The sequence below is a fragment of the Electrona antarctica genome (assembly GCF_951216825.1).
Source record: "Electrona antarctica genome assembly, chromosome: 12".
NCBI classification, from domain to species: domain Eukaryota; kingdom Metazoa; phylum Chordata; class Actinopteri; order Myctophiformes; family Myctophidae; genus Electrona; species Electrona antarctica.
This window is the reverse complement of record NC_136793.1, coordinates 52,202,856-52,224,649: the sequence shown is the minus strand read 5'-3', so window position 1 is coordinate 52,224,649 and position 21,794 is coordinate 52,202,856. Positions and strand designations below refer to the sequence as shown.

Here is a 21,794-nt window from a genome sequence, read left to right as displayed (position 1 = left end):
GTAACAAGCTATAGGTCTGTTTAAAATACTATCTAAGTCTACATAATGTGCTATCTAAGGGGCTAGGCTAGGGCAAGTGCTACGGGCCATGGTGGAGTCTGAAGAGGTGGGTTTTCAGACTACGGCGGAAGATTGGGAGTGAGGCTGCAGTTCTGACTGTGATGGGAAGTGCATTCCATAGTTTTGGAGCCAGAAGGGAGAAGAGTTTGGGACGTGTGGAGCGTTGTCCCGGCGTTTTTAGTGAAGGTACCTCCAGTATATGGAGGCTATTGCTCTACTCTTCCATAAACCTCTATTTTGTATAATTGATTTAGCTGTTGAGCTCAATGGGATGTCATTCTTGGCCGCCAGGGGGCGGCCACATAGTAGTATGAGGATATGACCTCCACCAGAAAGAAGAAGAAAATGTAAACAGACTAGCTAGCAGACTAGCAGGAAGTGTGAAAGAGCTGACGCCTTGCTCCTTTATATACTCTATGCTTGCTCCCTAAGCTTGCTCCCCCAAGATCTTTTCAGCTAGATATTTACTGCTACTGAGATTAACTCGTGTTGTGTTTTATAGAGTAGATCTTAAAGTTTTAAATCTGTTATATCGTCTTTAAGTGTCGTCGTGTGATTTTGGTGAGTGACGCCAAATACTAGCTCCACAGAGAAGCTCCAAAGTCCCAAATTAAATATGTCGGGGTCAACGAACACAGGAGGAGGAATGACAAATGCTCAGTTATTTCAACAGGTTGGACACACACACACACACACATCTATCCTGTGGGCCCCATGAGACTATTGTTGTTTAAAAAGATGTATTATACAATTTGTGGACAAGTCACATTTTAAATAAGAAAATGTTTAAATAGGTCCACCACCTAATCCCCATAGCCTATGATCACTGTTGCTGCGTTATGTGAATGCATTTCATATTGTATTTTAATGCATTTGTGTATTTTATGTAATGTTTTTATTGTTGTAATTGGTGTGCCAAAGACATGGACAATAACGTTTTCTTTATGTTTATCTTCATTTTACTCTGTGGTGAGAACTCCATGGTCTGGATAATCATTCTTGTACATTCTTTCATTGGGACAACTTCTAATCTAGACAGTGAAATAATAGTGAAATTAAACTGTTCCACAGTTTGCTCCCTGGAACCCCCTCAATGACCCCACTTTATAGACCAACTGCAGTAGAGTAGCATATTTGGCACATGTCTTCATACCAAAACAATGAAACATAGTACAGTTATCATACTATAGTATACATTTTTATTTATTATTATCCCTTTTTGGGGCATTCCAAGTTGTGTTGATGTCCTGGCTGTTATATTATATGAGTGTGAAAACGACACGTAGTGTGCACATATGCAGTAGTGGCTCAGACTGAGCCTCTGCCTGATGACCAAAACCTAGCCGCAATTTGCAACTCTAGATTTTTTTTTAATAATGGGATGAATCTAGAGTTGCAATACCCTCCATTGACTCCCCACTCATCCAATTTGGTTTGCGATCTGCTTGTCTTAAACAACGTTAAACTCACCAACATTGCAGCTGTAGTCCAAGCTTGAATTATCCTCTTTAAATCTGCCGAGCTTGTTTTTCATAAAAATCCACCGTAGACATGTTGTGAGCTACTTTCTGTCAATAAATTCTGTGCAGGTGATTATTTTTGGAAGCACTTGTCGTATGTCACTGAACGGCCACCACCTGTTTCGAATTTGCAAATAATGCTGGAGGCAGCAGCACGACCCGTTAACAAAAACGAGTGCTTCCAAACTGCAACACTTAGAAAAAGAATCACCTGCAGAGGATGTCTTGACAGAAAGTAGCTCATAACATCTCTACGGTAGATTTTTATGAAAAACAAGCTCGGCAGATTGAAAGAGGATAATTCAAGCTTGGACTACAGCTGCAATGTTGGTGAGTTTAACGTTGTTTAAGACAAGCAGATCGCAAACCAAATTGGATGAGTGGGGAGTCAATGGAGGGTATTGCAACTCTAGATTCATCCCATTATAAAAAAATCTAGCGTGGCAAATTGCGGCTAACCAAAACCCTAATATTTCACCCGGCCAGCGAGGGTTAAAATGTTGGCCTTGCAGATGGGGGACCTGGGTTCCTGGGCATTACACATCTTAGCAACCTAGCTGCAACTTGCAAAGTCAATAAGGGCCTTTCTCGGCCCCACACCCTTCTCCCTTTGTTTATATTGTGTTTAGTTTCCAAGATGGCCGCAGCACCAGGAGGGGGTGGGGCGGAGGTGAGCGGGTGGGGTCAGAGGGGGGGGGGAAGAACACATCCATCAAAGCTGTGTTCAGACACAAGTCAGGTGTCAGACAACTTGAATGCAGCCCAGTAAGGGCATATGTCGACCCTGCCCGCTCACCTCCGCCCCACCCCCTCCCCTTCGCCTCACCCCCTCCTGGTGCTGCGGCCATCTTGGAAACTAAACACAATATAAACAAAGGGAGAAGGGTGGGGCCGAGAAAGGCCCTTATTCTAATTAATACAACTACTTTTACTTTTGAATATATTGCAGGAGACAGCAGGATGTTGTGTTATTGAAAACGAGCACTTCCAAACTCCAACACTGTGGAAAGAAATATTACCTGCACCTGCTACTTTCTTGACAGAAAGTACAGTATTGTGCCGAATATAAGGTGACTCTGATTATAAGACGACCCCCATTTTTCAAGACTCATTTGTGGAAAAAGAACATTGAATGTCAAATAGTCTAGTCCACGATTATAATACAACCTCGTTTTTTAGGATATTTCCATTGGAAAAAAACGTATTATATTCAGCACAACAGGGTGTCTAATGTTATGGGCTGTGAATGGTCGGTGTTGCAACTCTAGATTCAACATATTGAAAAACAAATCTAGTGTTGCAAATTGCGGCTACAGTGGCACTGTGGCACAGGTCTTCATAACAGTAACGACTTGGAATGCCCAAGAATGGGATAATCATCTTCATCTAAATGTCTAAATATTGTGCTGTCTCGAGGCGCAACACGAGGCGTTGCGACCTTGTAGATCTGCCATTTGCCTCTGTCTTATATTATTTGACATTTTGGCCAATGTTTGACCCTCTCAAGAGTGTCATCATCTCTAGTAAAACAATCCGAGAACCCATTGTCAAAAAATAAATGAAAAAACGCGCCCTCTTTTCCTTGATGGTGTCAGACTGTCTGTCTCGAGACTGCTAGTAAAATAATCCTTCATTCCTTCCCTCTGTGTGCAGATGGCGCTGTTGCGCTGGCTGTCGTCTCAGTCCGACTCGGATAGAGAGTCTCTCATCTTTCTGAATGGAGTTCAGGTGGCCAGAGAGCTGTTCAACAGAGTCACCGGCCAGGACCAAGTGGAACAGTACAAGGTAACAACCCATGAAGCACTGGCGTCCCTATTTTGGTCTTTATAGATGAAAATCAAATGTTTTCAAACAGATCTACAAGCTTACACCGCATTGCATTGCGACGTGTAATCACAATTATATATAGAATATAACTAGTCTATAGCAACAATAGCAGTTTGTGAACAAACAGGGGTCATTAATCATGCAAGTAAAAAATAACAGGCCTCATTCTGACTCCATTTCCAGGACTTTACACCCGGTCACAGTCACACTCCCTGACCATAATAACGTTTTCATCCACCGTCATGATGAGGACAACATTTTAAAATACGGCTGCAACAAGAATGACTGCATGGTTTTAATTGTGTTTTTTCCACCATTTATATCATACTGTGAATTTGTCTGACTTGAGCCTTAGCTGCTGTAAAGTCACAACAACGTGCACTGTTAACTCATCCATCGCCACTAGGGGGCGCCAAAAGGCCCTGACCGCCACCATATATCTTTTATTTTATTTTTTTATTTTTTACTATGTTATAAAACACGAAAAACACGTCCTTGGCGCTCCAGGACATCATGAAAAAGAAGTTAAATAAGTCCTTGGCGATGGATGAGTTAAATGTATGTATGCCCTCTGCCACACCGTAACAAACTCATTCTGCAAGAGACCAACACCAAACACTCACAATGTGAACACAGTCTGGAGTTGTGTTGTAGAGCCTGACTAATATATTGGTTTCGATGATGTACTTATAGGCCATTATTTGACGTTTTTGACGACATCAGTCAGTGTCTGCAATTATGCAGCCAATGTGTCTACTTTCAACCTGGCGTCCTGGTGACGTTTCAAAGCTGCAGAAACACACTGACCTCTCGTTGGATGTGTGTGTTTGTTTCGGTAGCCCAAAAATGTCCCCGTCTCGTCTACCAAAACAAACAGTGAAATCACCAAAATAAAACGAGAGGGCAGTGTGTTTCTGCTGGTAAACAATTAATAAATGTAAGTTCCTCAGCTCATGTGTTTATTTCTTTTGTATTTATTAATATTTGTATAGCTTTTTCGAGTTCAAGATTGTGGCTGCCTGGTAGACTAACTGAAGCCGTTGTTTTTCTCAGAGAGAGTGCATCCAGAACATCGCACAGTTTGTGCAGCAGAACCCCAGGGCCTCGGAGACCCAAATCAACACAGAGGTGGAGAAACATGTTCTGCTGTTTGCTGCGCGAGTCAAAGCCCTGGACTCTGCACCACTATTCTGAACACGCACGCATGGGTCGCACGCGCGTACACACACACACACACACACACACACTATAATATAGACACAACATAATGTTGTGTTGCTGGACGCAAACCTTGTATGTCCAAAACGTTAGCTTGATAATACTTTTTTCATTCGTTAAATGACTATAAAACCCAGACAGACATGACTATTTATTTTTTATTTTTTTAAGTTCATTTGATATACAGTACTTTACCTAGTACACTGAATGGACCTATATGTTTTGTGCCTCACTTATAAACTAGATTAGAAGTTTATGAATTGTTTTTTTTTGTCAGTATAATACATGTTCTACAAAGACATTCCTGTCTCACTTCACCAGTGGTTCTCAACCTGTGGGTCAGGTTGAGACCTCCCCACATGATTCCACATGATCTGTGGAATCGAGTCAAACAAAATGTAATGCCTCAACTCCCTATGATTCCAAGTGCTTGTCAGGGTGGGGGGGTCAAATTATGCTTGTCAAATGGATGACAAGCATAATAGGATGGATTATTTAGGGGGGGATCTTGGCCTGAAAAGGCTGTGAACCGCTGCACTACACCGTACCAACCTGGAAGTGAGGTAGCAGAACGCATTTCCTAATGCCTTTTTCCAATAGGTTTTTGATTTATGCAGAAAATACAACCTGTGCATGATTAAGCGTAATATTAAATGTATGTGGTTCGAAAATCGGAAAGTGTTGATTTCATGATCTTGTTTCAGGATTTGTATTTGTTGTCGCTTGGGTTCATATGGTAAAGAATCACACCCGTGTGAAGTGAGGGGCGCTCTAATCATCGTACATCATCATCAAGAATGGTGGTCCCTTATTGGCCAAGGGTTCCCACCGACATACATATTCCGATTTGCTCAGACACATATGACGTAAATTCTCCATTCATTGTCAATGGCATTTAATGTTTGTGTTCAGACAACACAAACATTAAACACTAGCTGTTTATAAGAGTAACAAATGGACTGGGCATACTGCCCACAAATGTTAGGTTATTCATAAAGGACTTTCTCATATCCATACCCTATGGAATTGCATTGCTAGGGAACAACCTATTTCCTGTTGCTATTTCCTGTCTGTCTGCTACTGATATTCATAAACACTGCAACAGGAAATAATTATTTGGGTCATGCCTGAACACATTTAAAATATGCCTTGACTGCAATTCTCTTTCTCCGTCTCTCACTCCACCATAATCCCATAGCCTGGAGGGACAACTGGCTGGTCTGCTAGGCCAGGGGTTCTGCTAGTCCCGAGACATTGCCAAAGCATTTCCGGGGGTCCCCGGCCAAAAACGTTGAGAACCCCTGTGCTAGGCCACCAGCTGTAGCTTACTCTCAACTTGCAAATTGGTCACAACGTCGTTAAACGGGGCTATATAGGCTACGCCCAGCCAAGAACAAATGAAGAAACGGTTAAATTGTAAAAAGGGGAATTGATGGTATTACTGTTTGGTATAAAACAGGCAGCTTAACACGGGGGAAGTGTTAGAAAGGTTGCTATGGTGATGTTCTGACTCACGAACACAGAGTGCTAGGAGTGACTCACAGATGTCGGTGCACTTTTTATTTTACTGGAAGGCATATGTCTGCCTTCCGCAGTCTATGATGAGATGATGAGATGAGATGAGATATACTTTATTAATCCCCGAGGGGAAATTGAAGCGTTACAACAGCACAATGTGACACATAGAAAGCTAAAACTACTGGACAGACAGAATGCAGAATGCAGATGCAGTGTTGATTTCGTCGACTAATACTAGGACGAAAAATGTTCGTCGACTACCTTTTTTCACTGACAAAAACTACATAAAAACTAAGCCATGATGACAAACTATGACTAAATATACTGTCGATTTTGTCAACAAATAAACTAGACTAAAATGTTAGGAAGGGACTAGTGGACAAGAGATTCAGTATAAGTCATTTTACACTTGGTTGCATGCTGAAAATATCAGATCTACAAGCTCACACCGCGTGAGCGTAAAATCAGTCAGGACTTCATCAAGGACCGCCAAAATACATTTTAGTCGATCAATCAACTAGATTTAGTCGACTAAATATCATAAGATTTTAGTCGACTAAATCTACAGTTGATTGATCGACTAAAACTAGACTAACACTAATGCATTCCAGGTGACTAAAACTATTCCAGAGACTATGACTAAAACTAAAATAGAAATTTGCTGCCAAAAACAACACTGGTAGGACGCTTGTTGGGAGACGCTGTCCGGTTATACAATATCGATATGTGTTGTACCCATCAGTTCACCCAAAAAAAATACTTATTTTCTATCAATGACACACCCCATGGCATAAAGCCTTGAATTCATCGAGATTGTTTTGTTTTTGTCACATTTCTGAACCAATTATTGGCTCATGAAAGCGACAAAAACAACAATCTCCATGAATTCAAGGCTTCATGGGGTGTGATATAGATCTGTGATACAGATATACAGAGATACGAGCATAAAGATACTGTGACACCACAGATGCATCACATCCATGAAGAGATAACTATGTAGAGGAGAGCAGTTGACGTCAGTATTAGAGATATAAGACTTTGAGATATCATATAAGACCGAATGTTTTTGTTCAGTGAAGGTCCAGTTCTTTAGACTAAAAGTGTGACTGAATCCTCTGGAGACAAAAATGCATCCAATCATGTTGTTCATTCTGTTCTGGAGCTCAGGTAGGACTTCTGTTTGAATACGCACTGTTGGTTGATGTCTCTTGATTGTCAAGCATTTTGCTTCATCTTTAATCCATTAAGCTTTCACAATTTTTCAAAAATGTAAAGAAATAGTAGATGCTCGGAAAAATGACACAGATGCTTTCCCAGCTTTAATGCGTTAAATCACTCAAAATATGATGGGCTCCATTTTCATCACCGCTAAACCCCTTATCCCTAAACTTCTTTGCCTTTTTTACTATTTTGCAAAACATTTTTGAATAGTTAAAATGGCCATTCTACAACAAGTCAATGTAGATTGGCTAGTTGAACTATTCAAAAATGTTTTTCAAAATATATATTTTTTAAAAAGTCATAGAAGTTTAGGGATAAGGGGTTTAGCGGTGACGAAAATGGAGCCCGATATCTCTGACTTCCTTTTACGTGAGAAGTGTCACATCGCCCAGGACCGATCTTCTGTTCCCAGAGTTCAAACTAAACCATATATGGTGGGGATTTCTGGGGAAGCATTTAGGCCTATACTTCAATTTGATGCATACATAATAATTTTAACATTGATTCCAATCGACACTGTTGCGTTGTAGACAGAATAAAGGGTCATGACAAGAGGGTCATGTTACCTAGATCAGTGCATCTATTCTACAGGGTCAGTATAACCACTTTAAACCCTATAGAGCGTCGCAGTCCCGCCTCCTACCCTGGACCAGGAAATGAAACCCAATGCATTATTCTCATAGACATTTCCTAAAGTATTTATTTAAAGACGGTTACGCCGCGGACAAAGCCAACTCGAGTCGTGACAACTCATGACAACACAAACAATATTTTGGACCAAACAAATAATTACAAAGAAGAAAAACAACAAAAAAAGTGTTGTAACCTGCCGTTTTTTCTTCTTTCTAATTATTTGTTTGGTCCAAAATATTGTTTGTGTTGTCATGAGTTGTCACGACTCGAGTTGGCTTTGTCCGCGGCGTAACCGTCTTTAAATAAATACTTTAAGAAATGTCTATGAGAATAATGCATTGGGTTTCATTTCCTGGTCCAGGGTAGGAGGCGGGACTGCGACGCTCTATAGGCCTAGCCTACATCAGTGTTGTTTTTGGCAGCAAATTTCTTTCTTTTTTTTTAAATGTTTTTTTTTTGTGGCTTTCGCCTTTATTTTATATTTTTTTATGGAGGGACAGACAGTAGGCTGACAGGAAATGGGGAGAGAGATGGGGGGAAGACATGCAGTAAAGGCCGTCGGGATCGGGAGTCGAACCCGCGGCACACTGCCAGACTGGATTACCAGCCAAGGTGCCTGGACCACTGAGCCATGGCCCAGGCCTATTTTAGTCTCTTGAATAGTTTTCACTTAGTTTTTGTCACATTTTAGTCACCTGGAATGTATTAGTGTTAGTCTAGTTTTAGTCGACTAAATGTCCTAAGATTTTAGTCGACTAAATCTACAGGTTAACCAGCTCAGTGGCCTTGTGGCTAGAGTGTCCGCCCTGAGACTGGGAGGTTGGGGTTCAATCCCCAGCCGGGTCATACCAAAGACTCTGAAAATGGGACCCGCAGTGCCTCCCTGCTTGACACTCAGCATCAGGGGGTAAGTCCCTGCGACATACTAGCGTCATGTCCAGGGGGTGTACTTGTATATCAAGCTGCCGCACGCTACAGAAACAGGAGAGGGCCTCATGGCTCGGCAAGGCTACTTAAAAAAAATCTACAGGTGATTTAGTCGACTAAAATGTGTTTGATGCCGTCATAATGGCAGATTTTACACTTGCTGAAAATAGCCGATCTACAAGCGCACAATGCGTCGCACTGTGACACGTTGTGAGCTTGTAGATCGGCTATTTTCAGCATGCAACCAAGTGTAAAATTTTACTTATACTGGATCTCTTGTTTTCATTTAGTTTCCATGTATTTTTCATCAGTGAACATTTTTCGTCTTGGTTTTAGTGGACGAAAACAGCACTGGCCATTGTTGGCCAGTTGGCCAAATTGGCCATTAGAAAATATCTGATCTACAAGCCTTGCAAATATGCAATGCGTTGTGAGATCGGCTATTTTCAAAGAAACCTTGTTACAAATGTGTAATATTTCTGAAACATTTTAACAACACAAATCTACTGGGGTCCCCGGCACAAAATATTTTCAGATTGGGTCCCGCGGGTCAAATAACCTATATTTTAATTTCGGGGGTCCTTGACATGAAAATGTTGAGAGTCCCTTTGGCATTTGGGAATACGTCCTACGTGTCACACAATGATACAATAAACATTCTAAATCCATTTAGTTTTAGAATGTTTATGTTATTGTATTCAAAAATACTATTTTCAGATTGCGATACCAATTTTATCCTGCAATTATAGGAGAGAGAATTCATACAGGAATCAGGATACAGGATAAACCATTACAAATGAAAGTAATGGAAAAATAATGATATATATAATTATTTTAATGAGCCAACTAAAATTAACCCTCAACCGAGCTCTCTCCTGCCTGATTGAATGAAATCAGTTAGGCTACAAAAAGAGGTACGGTGAGGTACTTTACAAACCAGATTTGGAGTAATACCTACGTCATAGATACCTATATACGTCATAAAAGACAAAGATGGTTAAAAAAAACGGACATCACTGATCACAGCCGGCGACGCAACATTCCAATGAGGATCTCGAGATATAGGCCTACAAATGAAATGAATAGATTGTGTTCTGTTCTGATAAGATATGACACTAATGACAGTGACTGTGTTGTACGGTGTGTTTCGGTTTGGTTTGGGTTGGTGTCCGTGCAGAGGGGAGGGATGCCACGGTCCAATTGTAAACGCATGCGTGATGCGCTTCTAAATGGAGTGAAGAGGCCCTTGTTGGGGACAAAACAGAACTTCCACTTCTTCAGAGACCTCTGTTTCAAGATAAACATATTTAATAAAAAAAAAAAACACGTTATTACCGTTAGATGAAACTTGAATGGCGCAGTTATTTTCGGCAAGCGACAGTCGTTTTACTACACAAAGTTCATTAGCTTATACTTATAGTAGCCTACCCGGTACATTTCGATTACATTTATTTTACACGCCATGCACTTGACATGGATCCTGTTAAGATTTCAAAACTTGGGAAATGCATACAATAATTATGTATTTTGCAATAAAATGATAAAATACACAGGCCTAATCGCAATTAAGGTTTAATTTAGCACACTCTTCTATATATATTGTTCCATATAGACTATAAAAAAAATTGTCGAGAGACTTTTATTTTGTTAAACACCAGAAAAACCTATGGTTACATTGTTGCGGTCACCCAACAGATTGACACATTCTAGCAGAGGGGACGAGAGAGAGATCTTCATCTGCTCCAAATTGATTTTCCGAAGCCCGATCGTGTTTGTTTAAGTTTTTAAACGGAGATTTGTCAAGGACCGAGAGGACTCTGAAACCACCGGACACAGTTGACAAATCAATCACGCGATTGCAGCCTCTACTAAACAGGGAATAGTTGTGAGGCAGCAGAATGGCACGGCCAAAGAAAAAAGAAGCAGTTGTGTGGTTTTAACATCAGTTTCACCCCAGAAGAAGAAGAAGGAGGGATAGGAAACGCCTGGATAAAGAAGAAGATAGCCGTTAATGCTGTTGTTTTGATTTCATTTTGTTGCCGCACCGATCGGCCCGACGGACGGACAGGACAGGGGGTTAGGGTTGTTGACATACATTTTTCCATTTAGAAGATGGAGGTGACATTCCTGCTGTCCCAGTACTACTGGGTCCAGTTCCTCTGTGTGTCCGTGGTGCTACTGGACGGACTAGTCACGCCAGGTGAGGACGGAGCGAGCAGCCTCACCTCAATACATTTGAAATACAACACTTTGAACTTCCACACGTTTCTTCTTTTGAGTGTGTACTGTGTATTATTAAGGATCAGTCGGTAGCCTATATAGTATGGTCTGGTGGTATGGAATAACGACACAGTCGACTCGACACTCACTCACTCAATCTCACTAGCTTGCTTGCTGACTCATTTTAGGTGACATGTACTTCATACCATGCATGTGATGTGATGGGAGAAAGGAGTCCTTGGGTTTTTATGTGATGCACTGCATCATTTTTACAGAGTTTTAGCCAGGGCGTCTGCCTGTCTGTAGTCTAGAGTAGACTATTGACTGACTGTTTTAGGCTTCTGTCTGTCTGTCTGTCTGTAGTCTACAGGCTAGTTTTAGCTAGGGAGTCTGACTCTGTAGTCTACTAGCCCTGAAACATGTTTCAGAGCCATGTCATGATAATCATGACAGTCATGATGACTGTCATGATTATCATGACTGGCTCGTGAAGTATGAGCGTCATGTGAACCATGGCTAGTAGTCTACACAGTGCACAGGCAGTTGTACATGATGGGATAGGATATGGCATGAGCCTGTCTGTGGCAGACTTGACTACTTGACTGGACTGTAACATGAGCTCTCACAGTTGGAGTCTGCTGAAATGTAAAAACAAAGTAATCCTATTATAGAACCTGAGCTTGAATAGCAACAAACATAACATACTATATTTATTTGACCAACATGGATATCATCTGTATACGAACATTCATTCATTTTAAGTTATAATTTATAACTTATAATAACTTCACTCCTGCTAGCCTCACAGGCTGCTTTGATTTAACCGACCAGTGATTCTCTCAGCTGGAATTCATACTGGGAGCCCAATTTAGTGTTGGTGAGTTGAAAGTGACCCAATATAATGTATTAAATATTATATCCTGAGCCTGAACCCTTTTAGACCCACGTGATTGGTGACTGCATGGGGCCAGATTTTAAACTCTTTTCTTTCCCCACCTAAGGTTTATTTTGGGGCTTTTTAATATGCCTTTATTGATAGTAAAGCTGTAGGTTAAGGAAATGGGGAGAGAGATGGGACGTGACACGCAGCAAAAGGAATTGGGAATCGGAATTGGGACTCGAACCCACGACATGCTGTCGGGCTACATTGGCCCAGGCCTAACTCCTAAAGAAGGGCTTGGCAATATATCTAAAATTTGTAGTCCTTTTTGAGGATTTTGTAATAGTTTTGTAATAAATCCAATATTTTGTAATATTGGATTTTGTAATATGCATGGGCTGTGATTTGTGATAACTTTCACTAAATTAATAATAATAACAGTAATAGCACATCATTCATATAGAACACCTTTCTAGATACCCAAATAACCTTTAATAAACAGAACAATGCCATTAAGCAATTAGAAATCTAATTTCTCTAATTATTGCCAGCTGAAAATGACAGTCCTATAGTTTTTCGGTCTAATTTAAATAATCTAATCACATTATTTAACATATGATGTGATTGATCGTACTTAGATATTGCGATATTTATTCACATCGGAAGATAGTTTTCTGGTTATTGTGATATGAGGAAACACCTGCTGGAGGTACATTGGGAAATGTTGTGGTATGTTCGTGGTTCGTAATCCTGTATCAGGTATTAATTGTAGAGGCAAACCGATTATAGGTTAGGTTAGATGCCAGATTTTTGGGTCTGATGCCAGTACCAGAGTCCTAAATATTTAACTTTTACTATACTATATATTTAACTTATACAAAAATAAGGTCAGGAAGTTCCAGCGGCGTGCCACCCCGCGTCCGAAACGGTTAAGAAATGACAGAGTTACTGTGTGTGGGTCCCTCTACTGTACCCTCTACTGTACTGTACTGTCACTGTACTGTACTGGCACACCCGAAATCATCATATATACAGTTAATATGTGTGTGTGTGTGTGTGTGTTAGGTTGCACACAGGTGGTGAAAAACAACCATGCTGTTTTCGTGCTCAGACCCACCCAGCCAGCCACCCACCCACCCACCCAGCCACACACATAGCTCCGTAAGGGAGTGGTTGCACCACTCAAAAAAAAATCAGGACACTTCGGAGCGCATAATTGCGATACAGATGTTGTCAAAACAAAATCGCACCCATGCGAACTGAGCGGTGGAACTATGCTTTTATTGTTGTGGTTCCATAGTGACTGTGTGTCATAATACTGTGTTATAGTGTGTTGTGCCTTGGAGCGAAGCACAGTTGTTGACTTCAGCAGCTGCAGGGTCAATAGGTCCTACTCAGACAGGGGTCAAAGGTCCTACTCGGGCGGACGCACACACACACACGCACACACACGGTGTGTGTGCACACACACACACATGGTGTGCCACCGCTCAAAAAAACAGTCAAACAATGGCCAAACAGATACATCGGTCTGACTCTATAATGTCCATACAGTTTGTATGTTGTTGGTGAACCTGCATCAGGTGTTAATTTAATGAAATGTTATTTTGTTGTTCATAGAAAGCTCCCTATGAACCATAGAGAGTTCAACCTCATGCGTGACACACTGGGTGAAATGATTATGACAGAGACAAAAGTAAACACTCCTAGAGTAGTAGGTTATCTGCTGTCCTTATCTGATGTTTTTATTCTGGTTATGTCACTTCCTCCCTGCATGATCTTTCTAGGATAACACAGGAAATCAGGGATATTGTGTCCACTGATATGGGAACTGATCCTTGTACTCCTTAATATTGGTTGATAGTGATACTAGTAATATCGCTGATTTGATGCTTTTCCTCCGTACTCTTGGCTGATTGTTAGTCTAGGATCCTTGTACGGTGCCCTGTACTATTGGTTGATCTAATACTTGTTTAGTACTCCTTATCCACCCTGGGGGTGACAACTCCACCCCCCCCCCCCCCCCACACACCACGTAAGGCCTCCTGCTCCTTTAGTAATGGATAATTGTAGGCTGATGTTTCTGATCTAGGATCTGATCCTTGTACTCTTTACTATTGGATGATCGGAATGTCACTGATCTATAGGATCATTTTAAGCAGGCAGAACGAATGTGTTAAGTGAAGGGAAAGTGATCGTGAGCACAACACACGCAAGTCTCAACAAGTAGTTTACCTGGTGCACAGCTCACAGTGCTCAGAAGAGTTTGTATGAACAGGAAAAAAATCACGTCTTTTTTTTTTCTTTTTAACCCATTCAGGCCTGACGTCGAAATTAAAAAAAAAAAGTTTTCTAAATCATGACAATTTTCGGAAAGATTTGAGGCACATTTTAACGATTTTAAAAAAATAGCAGACCTACAAGTTCATAGCGCGCCACTCGGTGGCGCGCTATGAGCTTGTAGATCTGCTATTTTTCAATAGCTAAATTATAACATAATGTTTAAAACGCTAACGCTAACGTGACATGGATGCGTTCCAGGTCTCAATGGATTAAGGGACTTTTTATTTAGCGAGGCACGGGCCAGCATAGCATACAGCCACTTTACAGCCGCCTTGAAACGCGCCTATATGCTAACATTTCCATTCAGTGCTTGAGATCTTTTCTGTTTATAAACCATGTGTTAAGCCAGGCCACATTACCACAAACACTGTAAAGAGTTCAAATTACTCAACACAGTACAATACTTGTACACATACTGCTCAACACTAACTAACTATCTCATCCTGCACCAGCAATCCTTTGGCAGAAATCTCTCAGAGACTCTACATGATGCTTGATTTTGGGGGATAGAGTTCCAGGCAGTGGTAGCTGAGCATTGTGGGTATTTTCAGGTTGCTGTGGCTAGCCTCCAGGTCACAATGAGGTTAAGAAGCTTAGCAACACTGGCTGCTAGGACTTTGTTCAGACAGCCGCGCCCACTCTTTCATTGCTGGCCCCTGGTCTGAATGAGAAACGAGGAGGGTTGGGAGAGAGAGGTTAAGGTTAGCTACACTTCCCCGTAAAAAACCTGCTAACTAGAAATAGGCTACGGGCCTAAGCCCCAGGAACAGTAATAGGCGTAAGTAAAGTAAGTTAGGACTCTGTACAGTAGCCACAGTAACAATAACACAACTGCTACTGGTACAGACAGAAGACTACCTCTACAATATCTGTGTCAGTGTGTCAATCCATGCATCTGTCTATCAATACTTATTCATTGATTGATTGATTGATTGATTGAAGTATTTATAGTTTGCTGAATTACAGTACATTTCAAGCACAACTCAATACAAAAACTGTTAAGTGTGAGTGGACGATGCCATAAAGCATTACACTTGTTTACAAGAGGGTCCACTGTTCAATTAATCATAAATGCATCATTCACATGTTCAATGAGGGTTGGCTCTTGGGTTGAAATAATAGCCTGTTTCTTTTATAATAGCCTGGTTATAACAGAAAATTGGATTGATCATGCTGAATTATATTTGAAAATATGTTTTGGAAACTGGAAATATATTATACAATTTTGTGAAAATGTGTATCGTCTCCACTTCTATAGAATTCTAGAATTGTAACAAGACTGTATAACCAAAAGTCAATGGACAACCTTTCTTATCGGTGTTTCTAATTAGTGCCCCTTTTCCATTTAACGGAACTCTTAAGGTTGCAGCTACAGTGACATTAGATATATTCAATTTTATCGCAGCAGCCTGCAGAAGTCCATTTCCTGTGTCATAATGACAACCCCCCGTGCCGCCCCACCATGAAGTGTCTTACCTCACTAAATGGTAGCAAATTGCAGCAGCCATGGTCCAGCCAGTGAAAAACGACATCACAGAATAGTGGTGAATGTCTTTGTAGCAAAAGGGGGAACCAACTCCACTTAAAGGGGAAAACCACCCATTTTCAACATTTTACTATGTCATTAATATACCTTAGAGCTGTTGTGTGGACATAATAAAAAAGTCCCCCCATTTTGTATTTCCTAGAACTGTAATTATGAAAAAAATCATTAACATGGTGAAACACATCTTGATAACATCATCAAGATGTGTTTTTTTTTCAGACCTCTAGTTCTAGGAAACACAGAATGGGGGGGACTTTTTTATTATTTCCACACAACAGCTCTAAGGTATATTAATGACATAGTAAAATGTTGAAAATGAGTGGAATGCCCCTTTAAGGCGTTATTTCTTTCCATTCATCCACACGACACGACCATCAATTACTTAATGCTGCAGCTGCACTATGTATAACTTTCCTCTTCTATGTGGGATTTGAACCCATTTGCTTGCGCAAGTGCTGACATTTTTACCAGTGAGCTCTGCTAATCGAGCCTGCCTACTTGCTCAGGGGATAAATTGACCATCCTGTCAAAATTCATGCCAGATCCTGTGTCTAGCTGAGACAACTTCCTGACCTTATTTTTGTATAAGTTAGTTGGCACGATCTTCTAAATGTCTCAATAGAAGAGCATTGATTCAAATTACCGGTAAGTAACATACACTACCATACAGATTGGACAAAAATCATTTTCATTAAAAAAAGTGACATAGTGCCACTTTAATGAATTAAATTCCAGTTCATGCCAAAAGGTGTTGGATAGGGTTATGGTCAGGACTCGTTATGGTGCAGACCAGTCAAGTTCTTCCTTACTCATCTCATCAAACCATTTCTGTATGGGAGGGCGTAGGGGATTGTCATGCTGAAACAAACAAGGATGGAACAGCCTTCTGCAAACAAAATTTGAAGCACACAATTGCCATTATCATAGATATGCAATTCACCCTCATCCACAGCTAATTTCAGTGAGTCCAACAAAATCATTCTCGGTTCAGAGTTCCTGGTTTCAAGCAATGTTGTAATATCTTTCTCAAGACAAATTCTGTGAAAACACAGTATGATTTCTCTTTTTTCGGGCGGCAGTGGCTCAGGGGTAGAGTGACCGGATGGGAACAGCAAGGTTCCCAGTACGAACCCGGGTTCCCCCAGAGTTGGTGTCGAAGTGTCCTTGAGGAAGATTCTGAACCCCAAATTGCTTCCGATGTGCAGGTCTTGCATGGTCTCCTCCGGCAGCGGTGTGTGAATATGTGTGTGAATGGGTGAATGTAATGCACAATCTCTGTAAAGCACCTTGGATAAATGCGCTATATAAATTTACCATTTACCCTTGTTCACAACAGTACTTTGTTCTCACATCTTTAATTTTCATTTACTCTGCAACTGTAGTGTTTTTTATTGGCTTGGTGTGGTCCTTACTGGGACAGAAGTGTTTTTTACTGCACCAATAGTGGTCTTTACTGCGTTGGTGTGTGGTTCTTAGTGGGACAGCAGTGGTTTTTACTGCACCAAAAGCTTCTGGGTTGGGACCCCAACCCAGAAGCAAAGAATTAGTTAAAATGTTCACTGTGTAACAATATATATTCAAAGATTTGAGGCTTATTTTCACGATTTTTCAAAAATAGCAGACCTACAAGCTCATAGCGCGACACTCGGTGGCGCGCTATGAGCTTGTAGATCTGCTATTTTTTCAATAGCTAAATTATAACATAATGTTTAAAACACCAAAAGGGGTTCCCGCCCAAAATGGGTTAACTGAGTTTAGATCTACTAGTTTGAGTGAGGGCAGCTGAGGCCTCATTCACACGTACCAAACACCAATCAAGCAATGTTTGGCCGTTTTTTTGTTTTTTTGGGCCACCGCAATGCTTTTCCAATGGGAGTCACATGGTTTGATCAAACATTTGTGTTTGATCGCTGATTGCTGATTGCTCCCCCCTCATCAAACAAAAATGTTTGGTCAAACCATGTGACTCCCATTGAAAATGAATTGGAGCAGCAATCAAAAAGCAATCAGGCATCACACACGGACCGAACATTTGTTGTGTAGGTGTGAACTAGGCCTGAGGGTGCACTCACACGGTTAATGCAATTCTCTGTGCTCGTTGGGTGTTGTGTCATGGCCGCCCAGCGGCCCAATGCATTTCCAATGGAGGTCACATGGTTTGACCCAACATTGTGTTGTGTGAGGGGGAGGGGCGCACGACTGCGCCCCTCCCCCTCACACAACACAATGTTGGGTCAAACCATGTGACCTCCATTGGAAATACATTGGGCGGCCATGACACAACACAACATGCATCCAACGAGCATCCAACGAGCACGAGAATTGCATGAAAGGTGTGAGCTCAGCCTGAGAGGGAGACGGTGTAGGAGATAGGCAGTAGGAAAGCTGAGAGGGAGACGTATAGGAGAGACAGAGGAGACACAGATTTTAGGAGAGCTGAGAGGGAAACAGACAGTGGGACAGCTGAGAGAGGCAATTCAGGCATCAGTGATTAAGTTGATAGCCTGGGAGCAGAGACGGACAATAGGGAAGCCAATGGCACTAAGAGAGAACGTTTACACACATTGATAATGTGACCGTGCATGTGTCTTCTTCTCTAGGCACCGCCTCCCAGCAGACAGCACACCTCTCTTCTTATCAGCTGGTCGTACCACGGCCAATAGGAAACAAGCTGAGGAGGGATGTCAGCAGCACACCACCCAATCAGGTACCAGATCTCTCCTCTCCTCTCCTCTCCTCTCCTCTCCTCTGCTCTCCTCCATTACACAACAAATGTGTGTCATGTCAGGTCACATGACTATATCTGTCTCACTGCCACTTCCTGTGCACCCCTTTGAATCTTTGACCTTAGGAAGAGAAAGCTAAGCACAATAACTGCTGACCAATCCAAATTTCTTCCTCTCTGCTGGACCTGACATGACCTTTGGCGATATACACACTTCTGACACACACACACACACACACACACACACACACACACACACACACACACACACACACACACACTCTCTCCACAACTCCTGAACGCAGATAAGCATTATTAGAGAGAGCAGCAGAGTTGAGAATGAAGAACCCACAAACAACACAGCCGTTTCTGGACTGTCACTGTTGTGTGGAGAGGGAGGGTTTGGACTGGAGGCAGGGTGGTTTGGAATGCGATCTGTATGGGTACTCAAATAGACAAGAGTATATAAGCGCAATGACACAGCTGACAGGTTTGAAAGAAATATTATTTTAGTACTAAAACCGGAGATAGTCTTACAGTTGTAGCAAAGAAATCCAATTTGTAAGAGCCTTCTGCCAAGCCATGCCATCTTTCTGGAGAAAGTTATATACTACTGGAGGGAGACACATAATAATTAACACCCTGAACGCCCAGGACGAAGTACTTTGTCCTTTCTATTAGTAACGCCCGACGCTCAGGACGAAGTATTGTCCAAAAGACGAAGTTTATTTATACGAGAACGGATCGCATGGCTGTATAGCCCAGGCGCGCCTGCTGGGCAATCCTCGGTGACGCGCAAGAGTGAGACGTCATCGAAAAACTCCCTCCCCTGTTTAGCTGATAAACGAAAATCTTAAAACGTTCATAACTCGCGATCTAAATCATCCCGTCTTTTTATGAAAAAAGATCCTGTGTTAGACGGCGCTCCGCGGTCCAGTCGCTAGTCTCGATAGATTTATTCTTGTCTCCCGTTGTTGTCGATCGACTCTAGAGTGGTGTGGCTATTGTTAGCTGCTACACACACATCAACCACTTCCGCCGGTCCGTCCGGAAAAGGGGTCCGTGTTTATAAATCGACTGGGCGCATGAATGTAATGGATTAAATAACCCTGGCCGCTTAAAGTGTTAATTGGCTCATTCTTTCAAACCTGAAAGAATGAGCAAATCATTGCCTGTTTTCTTGTCTATTTGTTTCTGACTGAGTACACATATAGATCACATTCACATGCTCAATCAGCATCTTTTGTTTCTTTGGCTATTTCCCCAGAGTTTCGGGGCCCCCCAAACCGGCAGGACATTGTTTACTCTTGTTTACTATGGTTGTCTCTTGCAGCTAATTCTGTCTCCAGAATTGATCTACAACACCAGACTGCACATGGTGTCATTGTCAGCATACATCCGAGGCATGCTTCATGCTTGTTTTAGGAACCGTACTGGCATCTTTGACCGATTCATCAGAAATGACGCAATGACGCAAAGCTTCACAGAGCAACACAGCGTGATTCACGGCACTACGATCTGCCGTAAACGTTTCTGTTTTGTACAGCGCAGCCAGAGGAGGAACAGCCGGTGTTATTTTGGTATTTTGGTTATTTTGATTTATTGCACACGATCTGCAAGCTAAGCTTTCTGCTGTGCTGTGGTCTGTCTGAAATACAACTGCTAGGATCAGTAAGTGATGCCACCACCTGACCATACACAGACCTTTATGTGCAGCCGACATAAGGTAACGCAGTGGTGGTTCTCAAGCTTTTTCATGTCAAGGACCCCCAAATTGACACTAATTATCCCGCGGACCCCCATTTGAAAAGACATGCCAGGGACCCCCCCATAAGAGACGATTTTTACGGCTCTAGCAGTGATTCTCAACCCGTTTAATTTCAAGGACCCCCCCCAGATTGACATGCATTAGTCTACGGACCCCCATTTAATGATATTTCTATCTCTGGGAACCCAATTTATATTGTAAAATCAATGCTAATTTAACTCTTGAGAGCGTACAAATGGAACCAAATGGACCCTAACGGGTCCATTTGGTTCCATTTGTACACTCTCTGAGTTACAGACCCATAAGGGTCCAATAGGTTCCACATTATCATTTAGCTGGGGACCCCCTGGAACTCCCTCAAGTACCCCTGGGGGTCCCCGGACCCCAGTTTGGGAACCACTGACGTAACGGACTGATGCCTGCGATTGGTCTGCTGCAGGCCGGGGAATGTGAACGACTCTTTTAGTTTAGGAAAAGACATTTCCGAACTAAAGAGAAACGGTCTTTCCCGATGCACATTTGTTGTGTGAACGAACAAACGAACACCTTGTCACGGAAAGATCAGGGTACAGTCTGACCTGACCACCTCTCTGTGTGAACGCCATTCACACTCACTGACAAATTATGCAAACCGCTCCTAGCAAACCGATAGGCCTATCTCACAGCCCGCTTTCCACGCCCACTTCCGGTAAATAGTGGTGTCATTTAACATTAGCATTTACACGTTTTTTTCTCTGGAGAATCTAAGTACATTTTCTAATGTAAAAATGTGACAGACCAATATTATTATGAAGCAAACAAGATGGTAAATCAGCTCGAACAGATAGAACAAACCTTACCTTGAGAAAACAAAAGTTGTAGACTTCTTAAATTACCTCTGTTAACATGTAGTGTCTATGGAGTGACGTCACGCTATCACCACTAGCCCCGAAAGGGGGCGTATTAAGGGGGCGGAGAAATTCTGTGAGATAGGCTTATTGCCAGGAGTTTTACATCACTTGACAACAATGCAGGTGCGTCGACGGCTATAGGCCTTGAGACTTGCAGGGCACCAGAGTGAGCAGCAAGGCAAGCGAGGGTCTGCGCTGAGCGATCGATGGCCTTGATGGAATAGCTTATATCACCTGTTTTGAAATTGCACATAGTGCATAGCCGGCCACTTCATTCATTTTTGCTGATGATGTCCATTGGCTTAAAAACATAATACACATTTTGGCTTAATACATCAGGCTTAAAAGCATATGATGTAACGTATACATTACGAAATGTTTTGGAGCTTATGTTTGCAATTACAGTTTGTCCTAATGTACATTTAGCCATTTAAAAATGTCCAGCCAGCAAGTTTGTTTCCTGAGGTTTAGATAGATTACATACAGTATGACTGGGTA

General features: G+C 41.8%; 2 protein-coding genes across 2 annotated transcripts in view; both read left to right on the top strand.

Annotated features, from left to right (window-relative positions):
• The first annotated feature begins 399 nt into the window (after nt 1–399).
• Nucleotides 400–4,879, top strand: LOC306933802 (uncharacterized protein). Its single transcript, XM_079516127.1, has 3 exons — nt 400–733; nt 3,234–3,365; nt 4,461–4,879. The coding sequence occupies exons 1-3, from the start codon at nt 677–679 to the stop codon at nt 4,599–4,601; spliced, it is 330 nt and encodes a 109-aa protein (XP_079372253.1). The 5' UTR covers nt 400–676; the 3' UTR covers nt 4,602–4,879.
• Nucleotides 4,880–10,626: 5,747 nt separating this feature from the next.
• Nucleotides 10,627–21,794, top strand: part of LOC306934012 (disintegrin and metalloproteinase domain-containing protein 9-like) — a 45,705-nt gene continuing 34,537 nt past the window's right edge. The window contains exons 1-2 of the mRNA XM_079516420.1: nt 10,627–11,124; nt 18,514–18,620. Coding sequence (XP_079372546.1) covers nt 11,037–11,124; nt 18,514–18,620 — 195 coding nt within the window. The 5' untranslated portion in view covers nt 10,627–11,036. The remainder of the gene's footprint in view (nt 11,125–18,513; nt 18,621–21,794) is intronic.